The sequence below is a fragment of the Abrus precatorius genome, unplaced genomic scaffold (genome assembly GCF_003935025.1).
Source record: "Abrus precatorius isolate BTA unplaced genomic scaffold, Abrus_2018 Scaffold8, whole genome shotgun sequence".
NCBI classification, from domain to species: Eukaryota; Viridiplantae; Streptophyta; class Magnoliopsida; order Fabales; family Fabaceae; genus Abrus; species Abrus precatorius.
In genome coordinates this window covers 27,322,170-27,343,548 of record NW_020874428.1, presented here as the reverse complement: position 1 = coordinate 27,343,548, position 21,379 = coordinate 27,322,170, and the positions used below count along the sequence as shown (strand labels likewise).

At 32.5% G+C, this 21,379-nt stretch overlaps 1 protein-coding gene and 1 pseudogene across 1 annotated transcript; both read left to right on the top strand.

Moving 5' to 3' along the window:
* The first annotated feature begins 4,879 nt into the window (after nt 1-4,879).
* On the top strand, nt 4,880-15,195 carry LOC113846987 (annotated as a pseudogene).
* Nucleotides 15,196-15,552: 357 nt separating this feature from the next.
* On the top strand, nt 15,553-20,867 carry LOC113847723. Its single transcript, XM_027476976.1, has 6 exons — nt 15,553-15,724; nt 16,040-16,308; nt 16,845-16,983; nt 17,792-17,884; nt 18,821-18,908; nt 20,209-20,867. Exons 1-6 carry the CDS (start codon nt 15,651-15,653, stop codon nt 20,467-20,469), a joined length of 924 nt encoding a protein of 307 aa, XP_027332777.1. The 5' UTR covers nt 15,553-15,650; the 3' UTR covers nt 20,470-20,867.
* Nucleotides 20,868-21,379: the final 512 nt, after the last annotated feature.

The following is a 21,379-nucleotide window of genomic DNA, read 5'->3' as shown; positions in this document are numbered from 1 at the left end:
AATTTATAAAATAAATTTTTATTAAATATTATAACATTTAATAGTATAAATAATTTAAACTATATTTTTTTATATTTTTTTTTCTAAATCATAGATTAATAGACTAACTCTCAAATATTCAATACAATTAATTTATTAAGACTTGATTTCAAAATCATAAATTAAATTGAAATAATTTCATTAGCTAATTTTTGTATTCGGTGACATATAAAATTTATTATATATGAAATATTATCCAAAATAAAAGAAATCATAAATAGTATAATTAATGTATTTTTAATTTTTCAAATAAATAAACATATTTTAAAAAAATGTGTTGATATAAAAGTGGAAAATTAAATAAAAAATATTTGTGATTTTTTTAAAATAGAAAAAAAAAAAGAGCAATGTTTAGAAACATAGGTTAGGAAATGGTAGACATTAGGGAAAAGAAAAAAAGAAATAAAAAGTGTTATACAGTGTATGGGTTATGGGTATGAACATGGGGAGGGTGGCCCAAGGTGATGGTGATAAGGGTATGTGTAGTTAGTGTGTCTGCATTAGACAGTGTTGAGTGTGGACAAATGTCACTGGCTGTCTCCTGTGTTTGCGGGTCCCACGCCCAAAGGTGCTAAATTTTTGAAAATCCACCTTGGCACTGAAAGATATGTGGGGCCTAACGTCCTTTCTCATCTTCCAAACACTTTCTCTTTTCATTTTATATATTTAATAGTATTCATATATACATTTTTAAAAAATACTTTTTTTTATTAATTATTATTTTTTAATATATATTTAAAGGCTAGGAAGAATAAATCATTCTCAAATAATATTTAATAATATTGGGTCATAATTCACTCATGTCTTGAAAATTGAAATTGTTAAAATCGAGAGCATTCTCTGGTGTTTATTTATTAAATTAAATTATCAATTATTGTATACATCCAATAATTATTATTACATAATTGTTTTAGACTTATTCTGAAGAAGGGTCCGTTTAGGCCACGGAAAATGTGAAAGAAAAAAATATAATGTATTTAGATAGAAAGAAATACGAAAAACTAGTTAATATTTTTTTATAAGTAATTTTAGAAGTAATTTTATAAATTTTAAAAATCACAAAGGTGATATAATAAAAGCAAGTGGTGCAAATAAGGATCTCTTACGAGAATCAAATATCAAACGCTTCAATCAAACAAGGCATTTCTAGACTGACTGAAAAGAGTTATAGTTTCTGGACCCAAAAACAGTGCAATTAAAGGTCTCTATGGCCCAAAACAACAACGATATGATAAAGAAAAACGGGGTTGTGTGATTTATTAAACTAATAATTTTAAATAATAAAAAATTATTAAAATAATATGATGGTGAAATATATTATTAAATTATATTTTGTTTTATTTTTTAATTAAAAATAGAATTTTTTATTCAGAAAATATTCAGTTTCAAAATTATAAAAACATTTAATATATATTTATGATAATTTAAAGCATTCAATGCTTCTCAACATATTTTACTTCTAGATACACACTATGAAAACCAAAATCAAATCACCTTTAAATGACAACATTTATATTTATTTTAATGCTTTTAATTATATTATTTTACGTTAGACGTTTATAAAATTTAACGTATTTTAAAATAGTTGCAAGATCGACAAAAAAGAAAAAAAAAAAAGAAAAGGTACAAGTGGATAGAATACAACTGCGAAGCACTGAAAGTAAACGTCTGCCACCAGTAGTAATAGAGACATATAGACATGCAGATGTCAATACAGAGAGTAGCAATGTAGCATCATGCGTGATTGACATATGTTTATATGTTGGGTACAACATGCACGTTCTTGTTTTTCTTATTCAATTATTCCCTTTTCTCTCGTCAAATTAAAGGATCTGTAGCTAATTAGAGCCACGTATCTTGATACATGATCGTGTGCACACCTAGTTAAAGCCACTTATAATAATTAGAAGATATCGATTCTTTATCATACCTCCTTTCTTACAGTAGCATTATTCCTCTCTAAAGATGTTTATGTGCAAAAAATTACAGTAGTACATTGAAGGGAAATTCAAATGACTACTAAATTAAGGAGTTATATACTGACATAGTTGTTAGAATTTGTTGATTGGGTTCAAACTTTGATTGTAAGTAAGGAAAGGAGTTTATTAATAGAGCTAAAGTGTGTTCAAATAATTTTTAGAGATGTTGTGGAAGAAACATCTAAGTATTAAAATTTGGAGATCCAACGTTCGGAACAGGATTAAATGTTGGAACTTTTGGCTCTATGTTTTTTCAAAATCTAACGCATGGTTTGGGAGGTTTATTATGCCTTTATTCCTGTCAAACAATGGGTCCCATTGTTCTGCTTCTGCTGCTTCTGTAAGGGCACCCATCATCTCTTTTTCTTTTTTGAAGGAACCCATTATCTCTATTGCGTATGAAATTTTTGACATAAAAGAAAACGAAAATACTAAATGATATGAAATAAAATTTAATAAAATCTGTAAGGGCACTTGTAATGGCACTTGTGTCATTTCAGCTGGTGTGAAGACTAGTTACTAATTAAGTAAATGGGCAAAGTGAACTTTCGAATATTTTTCCCTCTCCTAGTTACTATTTTTTTTCTCTATCAACTTATCACTGAATACGTCACATTACATATATATCATGCAATTTCTTCACAGCTTGTTTGTTTAATTTTAAGGATGCAGATTGGGTACGTATTTAGTTCAATTTATTTTAAAAAAATAAAATGTTTTGATAATTCTTCAAAAGTATTTTTGTAAATAAAATGAATTTTAGTTGAAATAAATAAGTTAAGTCTAAAGGTATGAAATAAACAAATACACTGAAGGCACAAGTAACTTATTTTTAAGAAGAAAATAGTAAATCTAAAAAAATTAAAAAATAATTTATGAATATAAGTGACTAAAATGTAGTATAAAAAAAGGTTTCATGTATAATAAAAGATTATACATTCAAATTTAAGGTAAACAAATCTTAATATAAAAAAATTGGAAAAACAATTCATGCTATTAAACATTCAGAAGTTATCAACTTAAAATATTAAATAGAAACATAACTATGAGTTACATAAATAAAAAGTGTACAAAGAGATGTCTTTTTGTTTAAAAATAATATCAAGATTGATGACTCAAGTTTAAATCTCATATTTTTTTAAAATATTAACATCAAAATTTGAAATAGTTGATAATTTAAATGAATCAAAAGTTATAAAATTAATAATAAACAATGATGTTGTTCAATTGTTAAATTTCAAACAACTATAAATTGCTAAAGGTATTCTTAAAAAGACACTGTAACGCATAAGTTAGTGAAGAATTTAAAAGAGTTTTAGTAAGAATTGAATGACATTCTTGATAAATGATGCTATTTATAGACATTATTGTATCTAAATTAAGTGGGTAATCTCATTCTTATGATTTCAAAGCATTGGGTGTTGTTAAAAGGCATGGAAGGAATCTACCAATAGCATACTCCATTATTGTGGCCATACTTAGTGCAAGGATTAAGTTGAGTCAAGAAATGATTGTTGTTAAGATAAATTATGATAATCCTTTGATTTAAATTGAGATGGGTGGTTCAATTTTCAACATAACGCTAGAGGTAATTAACCACAATATCATTTAACACTTATCAGATTTCAAGATTATTAATTAAAAAAAAAATGTAGCAACAAAAAGATTTTTTTTTGTAAGGACCTGAATTAAAATGCAATATATTTTAAAGGGATTTTTTTTTTCTATATTTATTAAATGGTCCATTAAGAGGGATAAAAATAAATACATTTTGTAAGCTTCACAATCATCATAAAATCTACGAATGCATGTATATTTTATCTTTTGACAAACCATCCAATAAATTGATACGTTATTTCATTTCGAAGGATTAAAACTATACATTAACTCATTATTATAAAAAAATTTATCTAATAATGAATAGTTTTTTAAAAAAATATTATGCTAACTTTATTAATAGATTCTTTTTGTTCATTAAAAATTAAATTATAAATTTTAAAAAATTATACTAATAAATAATGCAATTATTTATACTTGATGTATTATCATTACATGTTAATATTTTATATCAAAAAATATTTTTAGTATAATATTAAATACTATTAATATAAATTTAACACATATTAAAGATGTGTGTATTATTACTTTTAAATATCTACTATTATTCCTATTTGAATGAATTTTGCTTAAAATATATATTTTTCTTTTATAAGAATTATATTAATGATTAAATTATTTATAATTTTTAAATAACACCAAAAATAAACACATAAAAATAACTATAAACATGCTCACATATTAATATTGTAATTTTTTATAAAATAAATATATTAATTAAGGTAATCCTGCCGTGAGCGAGGCAAATTGAACATTCGAAGGGCGAATCCTGCCGTTCGGTGGGTCCCGGGAAAGACCTCACTTGGCACCTAATCACGGGCCACGTCGGATACGACCCTTGAACGCCGTGTTAACGGCGTGATCCCAGAAGGACACGGGAGTGACGGAGACACCAACGTTCAAAATTTAAGGTTGTTTTCAGTTTTCCCATCTCTCTGATTCTCTCTCAACTTAAACACACATTGAAGCCAAGCATTTAATATAAGCCTCTTTGTATTTTTGAATGCTCATTCATTGAACTCCACGAGAACCCTGCTTCTCCCGCTTCTGCCACAGATCCAATCTCCATCACCACAAAGCTTCAGTTTCTTCTTCATCTTTCACTCTTCCAATATCAATGCACGTTTCAGATTCTAAGAAATTTGAAATTTTCTTTCGGTTATTAACTCTATAAGAACTTCATTTGAAACATTTCTCCGATTGTTGCTGTTGTTGAGAAATTTCCTTAGGTATCAACTTGTAAAATGCCGCAGGAGATCTTATCGAACTCATTTTTTACATCTCCTCTCAAGAAGGGATTGAATTTGAAAGGTTCGGTTTGTAACAACAATGAGGCTTTGTACACTGTGACGGAAGAGAGCATCAACGATCATGAATTGGCTCAGAGAAAAGCAGAGGAAGCAGGTATGAACTAGCATTACTGTCATGTCATCGCATATTACCAATGTTCTCTTGTGACACTTCATCAGCAAATTAATATGAATAAATATAGGTGTAAAATGAACTTAGGAGTTGGCAACTTAATTTTCATAAGCTATAGTTTTATTTTTGAATTATGAAAATAATATCTGCAAGAGCATAAGAAAATTCTCTTGTGACGAGCACTAGTAGTGAGTTAGTGATACTATCTTCATGCTTCTAAAGCAGATAATAATATTTCTGTTAAGAAGAAAATTCAATTTAGGAATAGTCCAGAAGTGATACTCATATTAATACTATTCCCTAAGGTTAAAAATAAATAATGAAACATGCTTGTTGCTCGAGTTGAGGCATATTTCCCCGAATAACGTTTCTTTATGTTCATTGAAAAAGTTTCCCTTTGGTTTTCTTTTCTTATTTCTCCTCTATCCATTAAATTAACATTTTCACCCTGTTGCTTTGCTTAACAAAATGGACTAAAAATTATGGTAAAAATAAAAAATAATTAGTAATAAACAGATCACGCAAATTAAACAGAGAGAGGGTGGAAAAGAAAAAGAAATGGGACAGAGAAGATTGTGTGGTGCTACATAATAATGATAAAGCGCAGTAAGCGGGGAAATGTGTTGCGCTATATGGGATCGCTCCCCACTCCACCGGCATTCAATGGTGGCGTGGGCCTGTGACCTTGTATTCAAATTTTTGTGATTTCAAGCGTGGTCGTCCAAAACTCTGTTTCATAATACTACTCATTCAGAGTCCGACATTAATAAATGTAAGTGAACAAAAACCTGTTAACTTGTGTAATTTTTAAAATGTTTTTCGTAATTATTACTGTAAAACTTTAAGAGAAACATTCTTTCTAAATTTATAGTCATTTTTTAAAAGTAATTTTATACTATACTGTTCAGGTTAAGTGAAGTTAACATTTATTACTTTACAATTAATTATTCCATGACTTAAACAAATAAATAGGACATAGTAATTTCAAACAGGAAGCACCATGATTTTGATACCATTTTAATGGAACGTTGCTGTAATAATCATGATTAGACTACTTCAACTTTAACCTTTATTTAATCTTTAGCGGTTGTAACCAAAGTAAAAACAGAATGCGAAGTCAAAAGCTTAACAGTAAACGCCATTTCTTAGGAGTGAATGAAATAAGAGTAGATATGTTAAATTTTATTTATTTATTTTTTTAATAAAAGATTAGTTTTTTTTCTCCCAAGAATCACCATTATACCCGCCCCACGAAACGTAATGTAATTTTGGGATTACTTTTTTTGCTAGTGATTACTTTTTTTTTTAGATAGGGTTGTTTGTTTATTTTAAATAAAATTTGGACTATAAAATATTGTGAAACAAAATAAATAAACTCAAACACTTAATTTATTTTTTCATATAGCTTAAAGTTATTAAATTATTGAGCTGCTTCACATTCATTAAACTCCATAGTAAGAGTGCTTGAGATTCTTCTAATCTCGCTAACCTTACTTGAACCAAAGTTAATCTGGCCAAGTTATGATTCGAAAGTACACTCGTTGTACTTTTGTGTTACATTTTAAAACTTATTTAATTGTGTATGATTTTTGAAAATTTATAATATTTTTAAAATAAACAACAAAATTACAAGACGTTGTGTCTCATTAATATTTTTTACATTATATGATCAATTTTGGAAATATAATTTTTCCTTTTTATTTTTTTTTTACTTAGTCATATCTTTTTAAATTAAAATACTTTACATCAAATTATTTGACATTTAAACAGTGAAAACATATTCGTTATGAAACCGTTGCGTAGGGACATTACCCGCCCTGCAACCTCTGTTTTTGTTCTTGTTGAAACTGCTACTTGTGTTTTTGACAACGTTAAAGAAATAAGAATGTTTCAAATTTAAACAGCTTCAAGGAGGTATCAAGCTGCAGAATGGCTTCGCCAGATGGACAATGCTGCATCTTCTTCGCTCTCCAAAGAACCTTCCGAAGAAGAGTTCTGTCTCTCACTCCGCAACGGTCTCATTCTCTGCAATGTCCTCAACAAAGTCAACCCTGGCGCAGTCCTCAAAGTCGTCGACAACCCTCTCCTCGCCGTTCAGTCTGTGGAGGGCCCTGCCCAATCCGCAATTCAATATTTCGAGAACATGAGAAATTTTCTAGAAGCCGTCAAGGAGATGAAGCTTTTGACTTTTGAAGCTTCCGATCTGGAAAAGGTGATGATTGATCCCTTTTAGACTAAAGATGATACTTTTTCTCCTTTTTGAGTTAGTTTTGCTCTTTTTTTATTAATGGGTGTTAGTGTTTTTGTTTGTCCTGTAGGGTGGTTCTTCGAGCAAAGTTGTGGACTGCATTCTCTGTTTGAAAGGGTATTACGAATGGAAGCTTTCTGGTGGAGTTGGGGTGTGGAGGTATGGTGGAACTGTGAGGATTACTTCCTTTCCAAAGGGGTCTCTTTCCTCTGTGGTGGGTAGTGAAAGTGCTGATGACTCACTGGATGAGTCCGAGTCATCACAATATGAACAGATGCTTGAGTTTCTTGATCTAGCTGAAGAGGTTTCTGTGGAAGAAGCCACAACCACCAATACTCTGGCTTTCCTCTTTGATCACTTCGGACTCAAACTTCTCCAGGCTTACCTCAGAGAAGCTGATGGGGTCGAAGATATGCCACTGAATACAATGGTCGGTAAGATCCTTCCCTTTGTGTTGTACTTCTGTAACCCTTTGGATTTTGTAATACTGTCAAATTTGATTGTTGTCTAACGTTCAATTTAAAATATTAAAAAGATTCATTTGACTTGAGCAATCTTATTTATTTGTGATTGGTTGGAATTTTGTAGGTAATTGATACTTTGCTCAGAAAGGTAGTCAAAGATTTTTCTGCATTACTTGTTTCACAAGGCACTCAGGTACTTCCGAATTTAGTGCATCTTTTAGTCTTGCTACCGCGTTTTTAATGTGAAAGCAGTTTTGTTTCTGTTGTTTTCCAACTTCACGAATCATAATTGTATGTAACATAGTCTTTTCTCTTCTTCCTTACTTCGAAAGGTTACCTAAAATACATTTCTCAACAATTGTCTGCAGCTTGGACTTTTCCTCAAGAAAATATTGAAAGGCGATGTTGGTTGCCTCTCTAAGAGAGAATTCATTGAAGCTATCACGTTATATCTTAATCAAAGAAGTAGTCTGGCAACGAATGATTTATCTAGATTCTGCACTTGTGGCGGAAAACGTAGTAATAGTAATCAGCATAATGTCAATTATTCTGCCAAGCATGCTGAAACACTTGATACTCAGCAGAAACAACTTGAGGTATACAAATGGAAAACCAAATCTACTGCTTTAGATGCTTTGGTATGCAATATCAGATTTGAAGTGGACTTTGCACTATAAGATTTTCTTTTTCCTGTTCTAGGGACTGAAGTACTTCTATGAAGAGATAAAATTGGAGGTCAAACAAATTCAGTCTAAGTGGCAACAAGAACTGAGCAGGCTTGGTAATGATTTAAAGACTTGTTTTTCCATGAGAAACATCTGTAAAATCTTTTAATATATTATTCTTTAAAAACGCTGAGTTGAGTTTTATGTACTTCTTAGAGAATCATATAAAGAACCTCGAAGAAGCTTCCTCTTCCTACAACAAAGTTTTGGAGGAAAATCGCTTTCTTTACAATCAAGTACAAGACCTCAAGGGTATATAAGAATCTAATATGGTTTTTCAAGGATCTACATGCATGACTATACTATAATAACAAATTTTCTGCCTTACAGGAGCCATTAGGGTCTACTGTAGAGTGAGGCCCTTCTTATCAGGACAATCAAATGAACAGTCTACAGTAGATTATATAGGAGAAAATGGGAATATAATGATTGTGAATCCTCTTAAGCAGGGGAAAGATGCCAGAAGGGTATTTTCATTCAATAAGGTGTTTGCAACAAGTGCCACGCAAGGTATTTTATTTTTTTGACATGTCGTTGCAAAGTGCATAGGGTCAGCAAATACCTTGTTTTACATTATTATTTCTAAATTACTGTCCGTAGAAAGTAGTAAAGATTTGAAAATAATGATGTACATTTTTAATATCTTTTTAGGCACTAGAGATTTGATTGTGATGTACAATGAAGAAAAATGAGTATTTGTATCCTCATCGTTATATGATAATAGACATGATATTATATTGTATTACGCATTTGTTACAAATAAAATAAATAATTTTTTTTGTTTGAAATTTATATATTCTTATTTGAATCTTTTTATGATGGTTTTTCTTTGTTATGTGCAGAACAGATATATGGTGATACTCAACCATTGGTCAGGTCCGTCTTAGATGGCTATAATGTATGCATCTTTGCATATGGACAGACAGGCTCAGGAAAGACCTACACAATGGTAATGTTACTACATACATAAAAATTCTAGTTTATGGAAGCTATCTATCACATAATGTTTGGCATTCACTTGAATTGGCAGGCTGTTTGTTATCTTAGTTTTTATTGCATGCCTCAAAATAACAGGATGTATGTGGTTTAGCACTGCAATCAGTGACTTTTTCATGTACTAGTAGTAAACCAGATATTTTCACACACTCTAGCAAGACTTGAAATCAAGAATGTATCCATGATTTTTTACGGTACAAAATAGAATATTCTCTTTAGTTAGTTAGTACTCTTGGTTTGGAGATGTTTCTACTTGAAAAGGAGACGATTAAAATTTCACGAAGACCTATATGTTATTAACACCCTTATTGAGTTTTACGTGTTTACAAATTTGTATTAAATATGTTTTCATCAGCACAAAAGGAAACTAAATGTACTTTTTATGGACTTGAAACCTTAGCCACATCAAAAGAGTGATATTATTTCTAGGTAATTGACTGGGTAAAAATCATCCCAAGTAAGGTACTTTTTATTGTCTCATCAGTTTTCTTATATGTGTGTGGTTTACTGTGTGGATAGAGTGGCCCTGATCTGATGACTGAAGAGACGTGGGGTGTAAACTATAGAGCTTTGCGTGACTTATTTCATATATCAAAGGAAAGAGCAGATGCCATTAAATATGAGGTTGGCGTCCAGATGATTGAAATATACAATGAGCAAGTGAGAGATTTATTAGTCAGTGATGGCTCTAACAGAAGATATCCTTCAAGCCCATACTTACTGTGTTTATATTACATTGTAATCATTTTTCACTGCTATACGTCAAAACTTTTTGCAAACACAAAAAATAAAAGACTACCTGTTGCATTGATTTATCAATGTCATTTATCTTCTAGTTTGTTCATTTCCTTGACGAGATATACATTAGAGATACGAAATAACTCTCAATTGAATGGTCTTAATGTGCCTGATGCATGCTTAGTTCCAGTTAATTGTACTCAAGATGTTCTTGATTTAATGAGAATTGGTCAGAAGAATCGTGCTGTTGGTGCTACAGCTCTAAACGAGCGAAGTAGCCGTTCTCATAGGTAAAATTTCTTCTTCTTGAATACAGAGATGGCTACTCGATCCATAAAATATATTTGAGTTAATAAAATTCCTTACCACCCAATTGCAGTGTGTTGACAGTTCATGTCAGAGGGAGGGACTTAGAGTCTAACTCCATTCTTAAGGGTTGTCTTCATCTTGTGGATTTGGCCGGAAGTGAGAGGGTAGACAAATCTGAGGCTGTTGGCGAGAGACTAAAGGAGGCCCAGCATATAAATAAATCTCTTTCTGCACTTGGTGATGTTATCTCTGCTTTGGCACAGAAGAGTCCACATATTCCCTATAGAAATAGCAAGCTCACACAGGTTCTACAAGATTCATTAGGTAACAGGCAAACTTGAATTAAAATTTACCCTTTTTTGGTACACGTTCCTCATGTTAGTGAGAACAACATTAAGAGCTGGGGTTGTTCTCTATTTCAGCTTTGACCACATATACTACTGATTTTTGCCTTTTGTTTTAGTCCCTTTGGAGAGTTGGGAAGGGGAAGGGATTAGTTTTGGTTGATTAATGATGTGAAATTTAAATGTTGATATTAATGTATTTGAATAAAGCCATTTAAATGTTGATATTAATGTATTTAAATAATGCCATAGTACTTATTATTATTTTGTTTTTATGTTTTTCATATCAATAGGTGGCCATGCAAAAACTTTGATGTTTGTTCATATAAACCCTGAACTCAATGCACTTGGAGAGACAATAAGCACGCTTAAGTTTGCAGAGAGAGTTGCTTCCATTGAACTTGGGGCTGCTCAATCTAATAAAGAAACTGGAGAAATCCAGGAGCTAAAGGAAGAGGTTCGGATTTTGGTCTAAACTAGAGCAATTTGAACTTAAACTTGGTCAATATTACAACAGTTTGAACATTTTACAGATATCAAATATCAAATTGGCATTGGAGAGGAAAGAAACCGAACTACAGCAATGGAAAGCTGGGAATGCACAAAATGCAATAGAATCTCAGAAAGTACCAAGAGCTGTTTCACCTTTCCGCTTGCCCAAATATGGTACCGGTGACAGCATGAAGCCAGAAAATTATCAAAGATCCATGGATGATAGAAGCTCCGAGGTTACTGGATGCTGATATAAAATTCAATAATAAATTTGTGTAAAACTATAGTAGTATATTATATCCACACTGAAGTGTAATTTGTACTCACTTAATCAAATTATATTTTCAGGCTAAAAGTTGTTCTTCAGGTAAGCAGAGAAGGTCAAGATTTCCCTCAACATTTATAGAAAAGGACTCTATGCCAAAAATGTCTCTTCTAGTGAGCTCAGGGAAAGGTAGATCACCATCTCCTCCAGTCACAAGGAGATCAATATCCACTGATAGAGGATCAGTCATTAAAAGCAAGGTCAAAATTGACACAACAGAAAACCAACCAATATTAAAGCATACATTTCCAGCTAGAGTGCTAGTAAACAAATCTCTTGTCACAATGCCAATGGCCTCATCTACAGACAATAATAACTCAAGGGTGAATGTGCATTCGCGGGAGCAAGTGAAGCAGGATAACACTTCTGAATCTCTCGTCAACCACCAGAAGGTCAACACTAGGAAAGTTCATCAAGAACTTGAAGAGCAACAATGCAAGCAAGCACTTGTTGCAGTAAGACAAGGTGGTACTAGGAAAAACAAGGCTGACAGTAAGGCCAAGGTTAAGCATCATCAACAATTTCCCTTTAGGATTCAAAAGGCTGATTTGATACCTACATTGACTTCGGACATGGAAATTGCTGGTAAAATGACTGTGGAGCCACAACCTCGAAAGTGTGATCACTCAGAGCCAGAAAATGATATAAGCTTTACGGAATCAGTCCATGGGGTGTTAAATCTTAAAAACCATCAGAACATCTCTAGGAATTCTCAGAACCTTAGATCAAGGTATGGCTAAAAGAATAATTGAAAATCTTTGCTTGTTTATTTGTTGCTTTCATTGAAAATGATATATTTCATAGCCTCATTTGTAAATGTACATTTTTGTCACATGCAGAGGAATAGTGCAAGCAGGTGAACCTTTATTATCTAGCAAAGTTGAAAACAAACTTTTAAATGGTTCATGTTGCAATCCTAGGGAAGGCACCAATACTACACAGCCCGAATTTAGAAGGAGCCGATCTACACCACGTGGAAACTTTTTTGTTTTATCTTGAGAATTTCATTTCAGGTTGAAATTTGAATTTTTTTTTTCTACATTATTTATTTTTGTACAGTGAAAACTATTGATGTGCATGTTGTAGTGTCACCTCACATAATTTTGTAAACTTTGAGGTATTAAGGTCGGTTTGGGTGTCCTTTCTCTATTCTTGTATTCTGATTATGCTCCTTGTAATTTAAATTTTCGGAGTTCAATGTGTACTAATTTCAAGGTGCTACCTTACACAGTTTTATCGATAAGGTATATTTACTGCATTTCATGAATTCAGCTTCCTATTACTAATTCAACAGAAAAAGTAATGAAGAAAATTATTGCAAACCTTGTGGAATTGTACCAGGCTCTTAACAAATGGCTGTAAACCGAATATTTTTTGGATACTTTAAAATATTATAATTTTGTTTTTCGGTTTCTCATTTTTTGTGTTAATTTTTCAAATCAGTCTGTTATAATCCAAATGGCTCTAAACCTAGGAATTATATAATCTCTATAGGATGCTACATTTGTACTTAATGGTAATAAAAATGGTGAATTAATCAAACGACCTTCTGTAAAAGAATTTTTTTTTGATAAACTGGTTTGTAAAATTTAGAAAATGTGAGACTAAATAATACTATTCAAATATTTTGAGGAGCCTTTATTATTATTTTTTAATCCTGTTATATGCCAAAACAAAAGAAATAGTCAACAAGATACTAGGAATTGAGGCAAGATGATGATTTCGAACATAATAATTGGTAGAGTGTTGTTGATTATTGTTTTCGAAAATATAAGTTTGTTCCCATCAGAATATTCAATTAGTATTTATAACTTTTAGTTTATTATAATTGATTTTTTTAATGGGCGTTTCATCATGCAGAATAAAAAATTATATATACTAAAATTTTATTGAAAATTGTGAAATTTAGAAGTCCTAATACATTGAATTGCATTTAACGTTATAATTTTCAATAAAAATTTAGTATATGTAACTTTTTATTATGTCCAATGTTGCATGGGTTAAAAAATAGTAATATAATTTGCTTCTTTTTTTTTTGTGAATTTTTGAACTGCACTGCATAATATAATGGATGGATTATATTTAAAGTAGTTCCTAATAGCATCTCGACCAGCACTTTCCCTTGCTGGCCTTTTCCAAATGTGACATTTACTATAATTAATTAGTGAAACTTATTTTTGTTTTCATTCTTTCAAATTGGGAGACATTAACCTATTATTAGACAAAAGCAATAAAACGATATTCTGTCCTTGACACCTCATTGACAACCTCAGCATAGATTTTGTTCCTCAAAACGTGTCTTAATTTTCTTTCATGTATATTTCAGAGAGTTACAGAATTGCACACAATTTCCTCACATGACAATTCATTACACATTGAACATCTGATCAAGAACTCCATTAATCCACAAGGGCTGAACGATGATGATGGTTCATTGTTCTATGGTAGGAAGCATCTATGATGGGCATACCAATTATAATTCTCTTTGACAAAACAACAATTGAAGGCAAAAGAAGATCACGTATCAATCCTAATACAAAAATCATATAATTTGCAGGCTCAATCCAAAGTTGTCCTAGTTATAGCTAATGACTAATTCTCTTGTAGAAGCTGTGATGTTAACCATTCCAGATTCAACTTCCAGGAAGAAAACTTGCAAGGATCAAGCCACGAAAAAAGATGCCCCTCATAATTCTGTCACCTTTGTTTATCGAACCAAAGTAGCAGAGTCATTTCGTAGTGTAACAGTGATATGGTGCAAGAACTCCACAGAGCACTTCCTTTCCATGAAGGTGGAAAACCCTTCTGATTGTGAAGAAGACAAGTGCATCTGCAAGATTGATTTAGGATCCGGGCAATCTTGGGGGAAAAAGGGTCTCAAATCCTTTGAAATGGAAGGTGCAAGAGTAGATATTTTCTGGGATTTTCGCCATGCAAAATTCTCCACAAGTCCACAACCTTCCTCAGGTTATTATGTTGCCTTGGTTTACAAGAAAGAGGTAAATTTGTTATTGGGAGATTTAGAGAAGGATGCTTATGAAAGAACCAAATCAAAACCATCCTTAAAAGAGGCTACCTTGTTGTGCAAGAAAGATAATGTGCATGGGAAGAGGCTGTTTTGTACCAGAGCCATACTTGAAGAGGGTAAAATAGAGCATGATGTTGTCATTGAGACTTCCCTTTGTGGGCCTGATGATCCAGAAATGTGGATTAGCATAGATGGGATGTTGGCTAGTAGAATAATGAACTTGAATTGGAGATTCAGAGGGAATGAAATAGTAATGGTGAATAATTTACCTGTGCAAATATATTGGGATGTGCATGATTGGTTGTTCACTGATCTTGGTTCTGGCCCTGCCTTCTTTGTTTTCAAGCCAGGCTTTTTAGAAACTACTAGCCCAGAAAGAAATGGAGATAGCTGCAGACATGGCTTAGTAGAGGACAATTCACCCACCAAAGGCTTCTGCCATTTTCTGTATGCTTGGAGAACCAATTGAAATTCATTTTGCTTGTGTTCTCCAAAAGTCTTGACCCCTTTTTTATTTTGGTAGAAGTGTTACTTTCATATATAAAAGATGTGTTAATAAAAATGTGAATAAAAAAATAAAATTTCTTATAATAAAAAAATATAATTTATAGATTATTTTTAGTTTATTTTAATCTTAAAATATAAAATAAGTGTTCCTTAAGTAGTTGAGTCTAATTTATAACAGAGAAATGGATTACTTAATGCGTATCCTAGTTTGACGGTCAGGGAATCATGGGCCAAAGCCCAAAATTCCACTCTAACTGGAGCATGGGTGTCCAGCCCAAACCTCCACCGGATATCACATATTCCGGGCTGGCCCAAAATGATCTTCTTCGTCAGAACAGAAAACAAAGGAGACGGTGAAAATGAACGGAAAATGGGTGACGGCGACGCTCACTAGCCACAAATTTTGATTGCACGAATATGGCAAGTTTCGCGGGAAACATTGGTCTCAAAATCGCGTGCCAGCTTCCCTCTCGCGTTTTTTCAATTCCCCGGTAACTTCTATCTCTCGTTTTTAGCTCCCTAATTTTGCTACCCCCTTGTATGCCTACTGGAAGAAAATTGGAGAAGCAAATTGACAGAAAATTCTGATTTTTTTCCAGAGTAAATGAGTTATGGACTTCTAATTTAACTGCCCAATTGGTGGCATTGTATTGGGTTGATTCTTAAACATTTTGATTCTTCAACCTTGGCATTATAAAACACCAATAGGGATAGCTTGTAGCTACATTCTTAAACATTTTGGCCATTGTTCTAATCCTTTTTTTGTTTTTGTTTTGGGGGGGGGGGGGGGTTTGTCTTAAAAATAGGACCATTTGGAAGTCTCAGATTGTGTGCTTAAAGAGCAGAGGCTTTAGTTATTCTGTTCCTGTTAGGAATATTCGAATCACATCCTCCAGACTGAAAATATTTGAAACTGCTCTGCCACTGAAAAGACGGGAAATTTGTGGCTGTTCTGATGCTAGTGTGCTGAAGATAAATGGTGAAAAAGACGAGCATGCAACAATTGCACACTGTGAAATTTCTCAAAATCCAGATGAAATTCACCCTGATATACTCTTTGATGACAGGGAAGAAGGTAAACTTCTATCTAACATTTCTAGGATGATATTGTTTTAGTTCATCATTTTGGAGTTACTTGTGCTTCACTATGCAGGATGGGAGAACTACATTGCTATCGATAGCTAAATATAATAGATTTGTGATTTTAAGCATTCCAATTAAATTTGACGCCTGGCATGGGATTGGTGACTTACAGTTTTTAGTGTGATGATACGGTGTTGTTATATTGTTGTACTGGATGAATACATCAGGTGTGCTTTTGATGGACCTGAGAAATTCAATTCAACTAGTCGTAAAAGAAACAAAAGATATTGTACACTCTTCTGAGGCTTCTTTGTAATTGATAAATCGAATACAAATAAGCTACTTAAAACAATTATGATATTAAGAAAAGAACGGGGAAGAGAGGAACAGTGTTGGTCTTATGGTTAACTAAAGTTAGCTTTCTCTAGGGTTAATATGATCTTCTACCATTAAGATTGAGAATGAATGATAGATTCATGCTTCTAGATTCACGATGTGCATTTGTTATAATGGAATACTCTGCTGCAGAATCAAACAGTGTGCTTATTGAAGAGGTTGAAGAGTTAACAATGCATCAGGGAGGAGACTCTTGTCAACAGGATTTGATGCAAATTGACAAATTTACAAGTGATGTTGAGGAATCGGCTATTAAATTACTTGCAGCTAGGTTAGTCGTTGTCTCCTCCCCCTCTCCAGGAAACTAGTTATATACTGTATTGTCAACCTAATAAAAAAGTTTCAGAACCAACTATGGGCAAGCATAATGTTCATTTCCTATGTGCTAGACAAATCAATTTTTGTCGTGCTACTATGAGTTTGAAGTACGTTGTAGCTGTGCTTCGTGTTGAGGAAACTTCCTTTTTATTTTAACTCACTGTGCCAGGTGTTTACCCTCTTTCAACACTGCCATTAAGAAATTGAAGAATTGATGGTATGTTACCATGGAAAGGAGTGATCTAGTGCACAAGGATCCCACCTAGTGGGGTTTGAGGAGGTTACATGTACACATCTATATCCTCTCAAATGGAGAGTGTGTCTAGGATTTGAACCCATGAATTCTGGGTTACAAGATAGCAACCTTACAATTGCCAAGGCTCAATACAAAAGCTAAAAAAATGATATTAGAACAGAGTATGTATTACTTTGGCATTTATTCACTGTCTACCTACAAATATCCCATTTATTTTTTTCAGAAATTTCAATTTGATCGGGGTTGTTTGTATATCATTATATCAAAAAACAAACTTGTGCTAATGAGTTTCTGCTTATTTGGCATGCCTTTGAAAAAGTTTAAGTAAATTGGAAATAACAGTGAATTTCCTGGAATTGGGTTTGTTTATAAGTTCTTAACAAAGACAAAACAAATTGTAATAATTAGTCAGCTAATATCTTTTTACTGTTGGGAAGAGAAGAGTGCATGTCTTAATGTAAAATGCAGTCTTTATTTTAAGCCTGCCTGTCTCTCTGTTCTGTAGGGCACTCACAGCACTTGAGTTGAGAAAGAAATTGCTTGGAAAGAGATTCTCTGCTCATGCAGTGGAGGCAGTGGTAAACAGGTTCCAGAGAAGGTGTGTAGTTAACTTCATATAGAAAAAATTGCAGAGATGTTATTTGTAAGCCATTTTCAAAAGCATCTTTACTTGAAGCATTACTAGCTTTCAGACAACTACTTCCTAAAATTGGTTTCGATCAAGTTTTTATTCAGCTACAACAAAGTGAGAGTAATATATGTTATGTGACCCCTGGCCTTAAAAGTGAGGTGTCTGCAATCACATATACAAATAGCTGTCACGAAGATTGCTTGGAATGCAGCTCCAGCCAACTGTTACTTCAGTCTGTTTGCTGAATAATAAATTGAAAATGAAATTATCTAAGTTTTTACATTGATATTATAATCTTCCTTTGTAACTTGTGGTGAATGATGATTATTTGTCAACAATGCAACCACTGAAAATCTTTACTTTGTATCTTAGAATAAAGAAGAGTGAAGATGAACATTAAGATGTGGTTTGTAATGAAGGTGTTTATTAACACAAATCCTGGAAATTGTTTTGGGAATTGAAAATGCTCATTTCTTTTTTCATTGAAGTTTTCTTCATCTAGGAAGGATAAAGACTGTATTACTTTTTTGAAAAGATTATACTCTAACAAATTTTATATTAATTCAAACACATTATTAGTTTATATATGCAGATTAAGTAATTATTTTCCATTCAGAATAACCTGTATCATACATGTATCGTAAATTTTTCAAGAGTTTGCATATAATTATTTTTATCACATTAATATGATACTGCTACTTGCATCTGTGTAAAATGGCATGCTTGCAATAAAATTTCATACACAACTGGTTAGCAAACTTTCTCTACTGTTTAACAAATAAGCATATAATGCAGGATTTTTCAAAATGTGATTCTTTAAGTTCATTTATAAAATCCGAGTTTGCAGACATTTTATACATCTTGTGAATTTATAGTGATTGGTGTAACTCCTTTTGGTATCAGAGGGTTGATCAACGATAGGTTGTATGCTGAAACATTTTCTCAATCTAGATGGTCTTCGTCAAGTTGGGGGCCAAGACGGATCAAACAAGTAAGCTAGTTTATTTTGTTTTTTGTTTTCTTACACATATCCTTACAGCTGTTCTGTTCTGTTTTTTTTTCTTCTCAATCAATAATTCTTCCCTGTGTTTTGTTATTAGTCTCATTGCAAAGCAGAAAAGGAAATACTTGTCTGTAATTTGGTGTTATGCTTGTGGTGTGCTTCTAAAATATATCATAATTTTAACTCTGTTTGGAGGATAATATGTAGTGGATTCTGACAGCAGCTTGCAAATTCAACAGAGCTGTGTGGATGCACTTTTTTTTCTTTCAGAATTACTACTTGAGAGCATAATCTTGAAAATATGTACCAGCATAGAAGGAAAAATTAAAGTAACAAGACCTATGTCATTTCCTAAGATATGAAATTATTTGTATAAGATTTTTTAGCTTTCCATGTTATCTGTATTTTGAAGGGGAGCCTTTGGCGTAACGGTTAGAGTTACAGTTGTGTGACTAAGAGGTCACAGGCTCAAGATGTAGAAGTAGCCTTTTGCAAATGCAAAGAATACCGACAACAGAACCTAATGGATTCGACCCTTCCTGAATCTGTCATGGTGGGAGCATTATAGCAACGGATTGCCCTTTTATGTAATCTGTATTTTGAAATTAATTATATCTTTTACCTGCTTGACTCATGTCATAGTTTAATTATTTTTCTTAGGGTATTGTTTGGGAGGGGATTTTTGAAGTGGAAGGGATATTTTTAAATTTTAAATTAAAAGAATTATATATCATTTATGATGACAAATACATTATTAATACATTAAATTTATGTTAATAAATCAATTTATATATTTTATTTTAAAAAAATATTAATTTTAAATATATTTATTTAAAATATAAATTTTGCCTTCTGCTCCAAAATCCCCTTTCCTAAACAACCTCTTAGTGAATTGTTTAACAACTGCAAAGCTCCAACCCTATTATCTTTTCTTTTCATTTGTAATTTATCTGATCGAATGCTTTCTCCTATCACTTTTTTGGTTCCTTCCAAATATGCAAAAATTTCCTTGATTGAATTCAGCATATTCCCTTCCCCGCCCCGCTAAGAAAGGTAAAAGTGCTTGATTGAAGCCTAATCTTCTCTCCTCATCATTCACCTTAGATTAAGTTTAGATGCCCACACTAGGGATGCACAAAAGCAGTGCTTCCTTGAAAGTTGTTCACTGTGATGGTGGGCCTTGCAAGGCCAAAGCACACCTTTCACCGCACATGCCTTCAATAGCCATGCACTTCCTATCATCATCAAAGGAAATATTTTGTGTGATGTATTGCAATTGTTGTGTCAGGCACTGTTCAAGAAGGGAGTTAGTCAAGCTGATGCTGAGAAGGCAGTTGAATTGGTCTTTATGGACAATGATTGTGAAGAAGATCACATGTCAGTTATTGGCTTGTCAAAGCATTCCATGGATCATCTTTATGCTCAGGCCTCAAAGCAGTGGTTCAGAGGTCAGAATGTACCAAAGGAGACAAGGAAATCAAGAATTGTTCGATGGCTTCAATACCGTGGTTTTGACTGGAATGTCATTAACTTCATATTGAAAAATTAGATAGGCAGGACCAGAATTCTCCATAGTGTACAGTTGGTACATCCAAAATTCATACCTATCTGAATATTCATTGGTGGGTCCATTTATGTTTCTTGAAATGTATATTATGTAATATATTGGTAGGGTTGAAGCCTCTGTTGGCTTATAGTGCTGTGGCAAGAAAACTAGTATTTCATTGCTTCAATGCTGCCAAGGCCATTTGACATCTAAAGACACAAGACTACACTTGTCTGTGTACATTGAAGCTACTTTTCCCCTCTCATATTGAGGCTGAGATAAAGTAGCAAGCACCACTAAGGAGGTGCTATTGTGAATCCACTTTGCCCATTCTTAGAGATGTGGTGCTCATATGATCTAAAATCAATTAATGCTTGCTAATTTTAAATGTTTGCTTACGCTAGAAAGATCATTATTAACATGTTTATCCAATTACAACCATTAACAAGCATTAAGGCTTCTAGAGCTGAACGAGTGCTATTAATGATATAATGGCATCTGTAGAATTATTTCATAAAGCGATGGGGACTTGCAGGGCCTAGTTGGATGCAGACATGTTCCCAGAACACTTCCACAACAGCTCAGATTTTTGTTTTTGGGGTTGAAAAGAATAATTTTTAAGACATTGGAAGGTTAATGCGGAAAATGAAGCATCTTAAAAAGTTTTCCTTAAACCATACTATGAAATTCATAGAAACTGCGATGCTAAAAATCTGGAACACATTTGTGAGAAATTACATAGAAACTGTCCATAAAACACAAACAAGAAGTGGCTCTTGAGAAGTTTCTAGAAGAAAGATAAATTTAGAGATTAAATAGTTGACGATGACTTAAAAAAATTTATTACTTATATTATTTGTATTTATTTTTTGGTAGCATATTATTTAAAAACTCTTAAAGTTAAGTGTTAAAT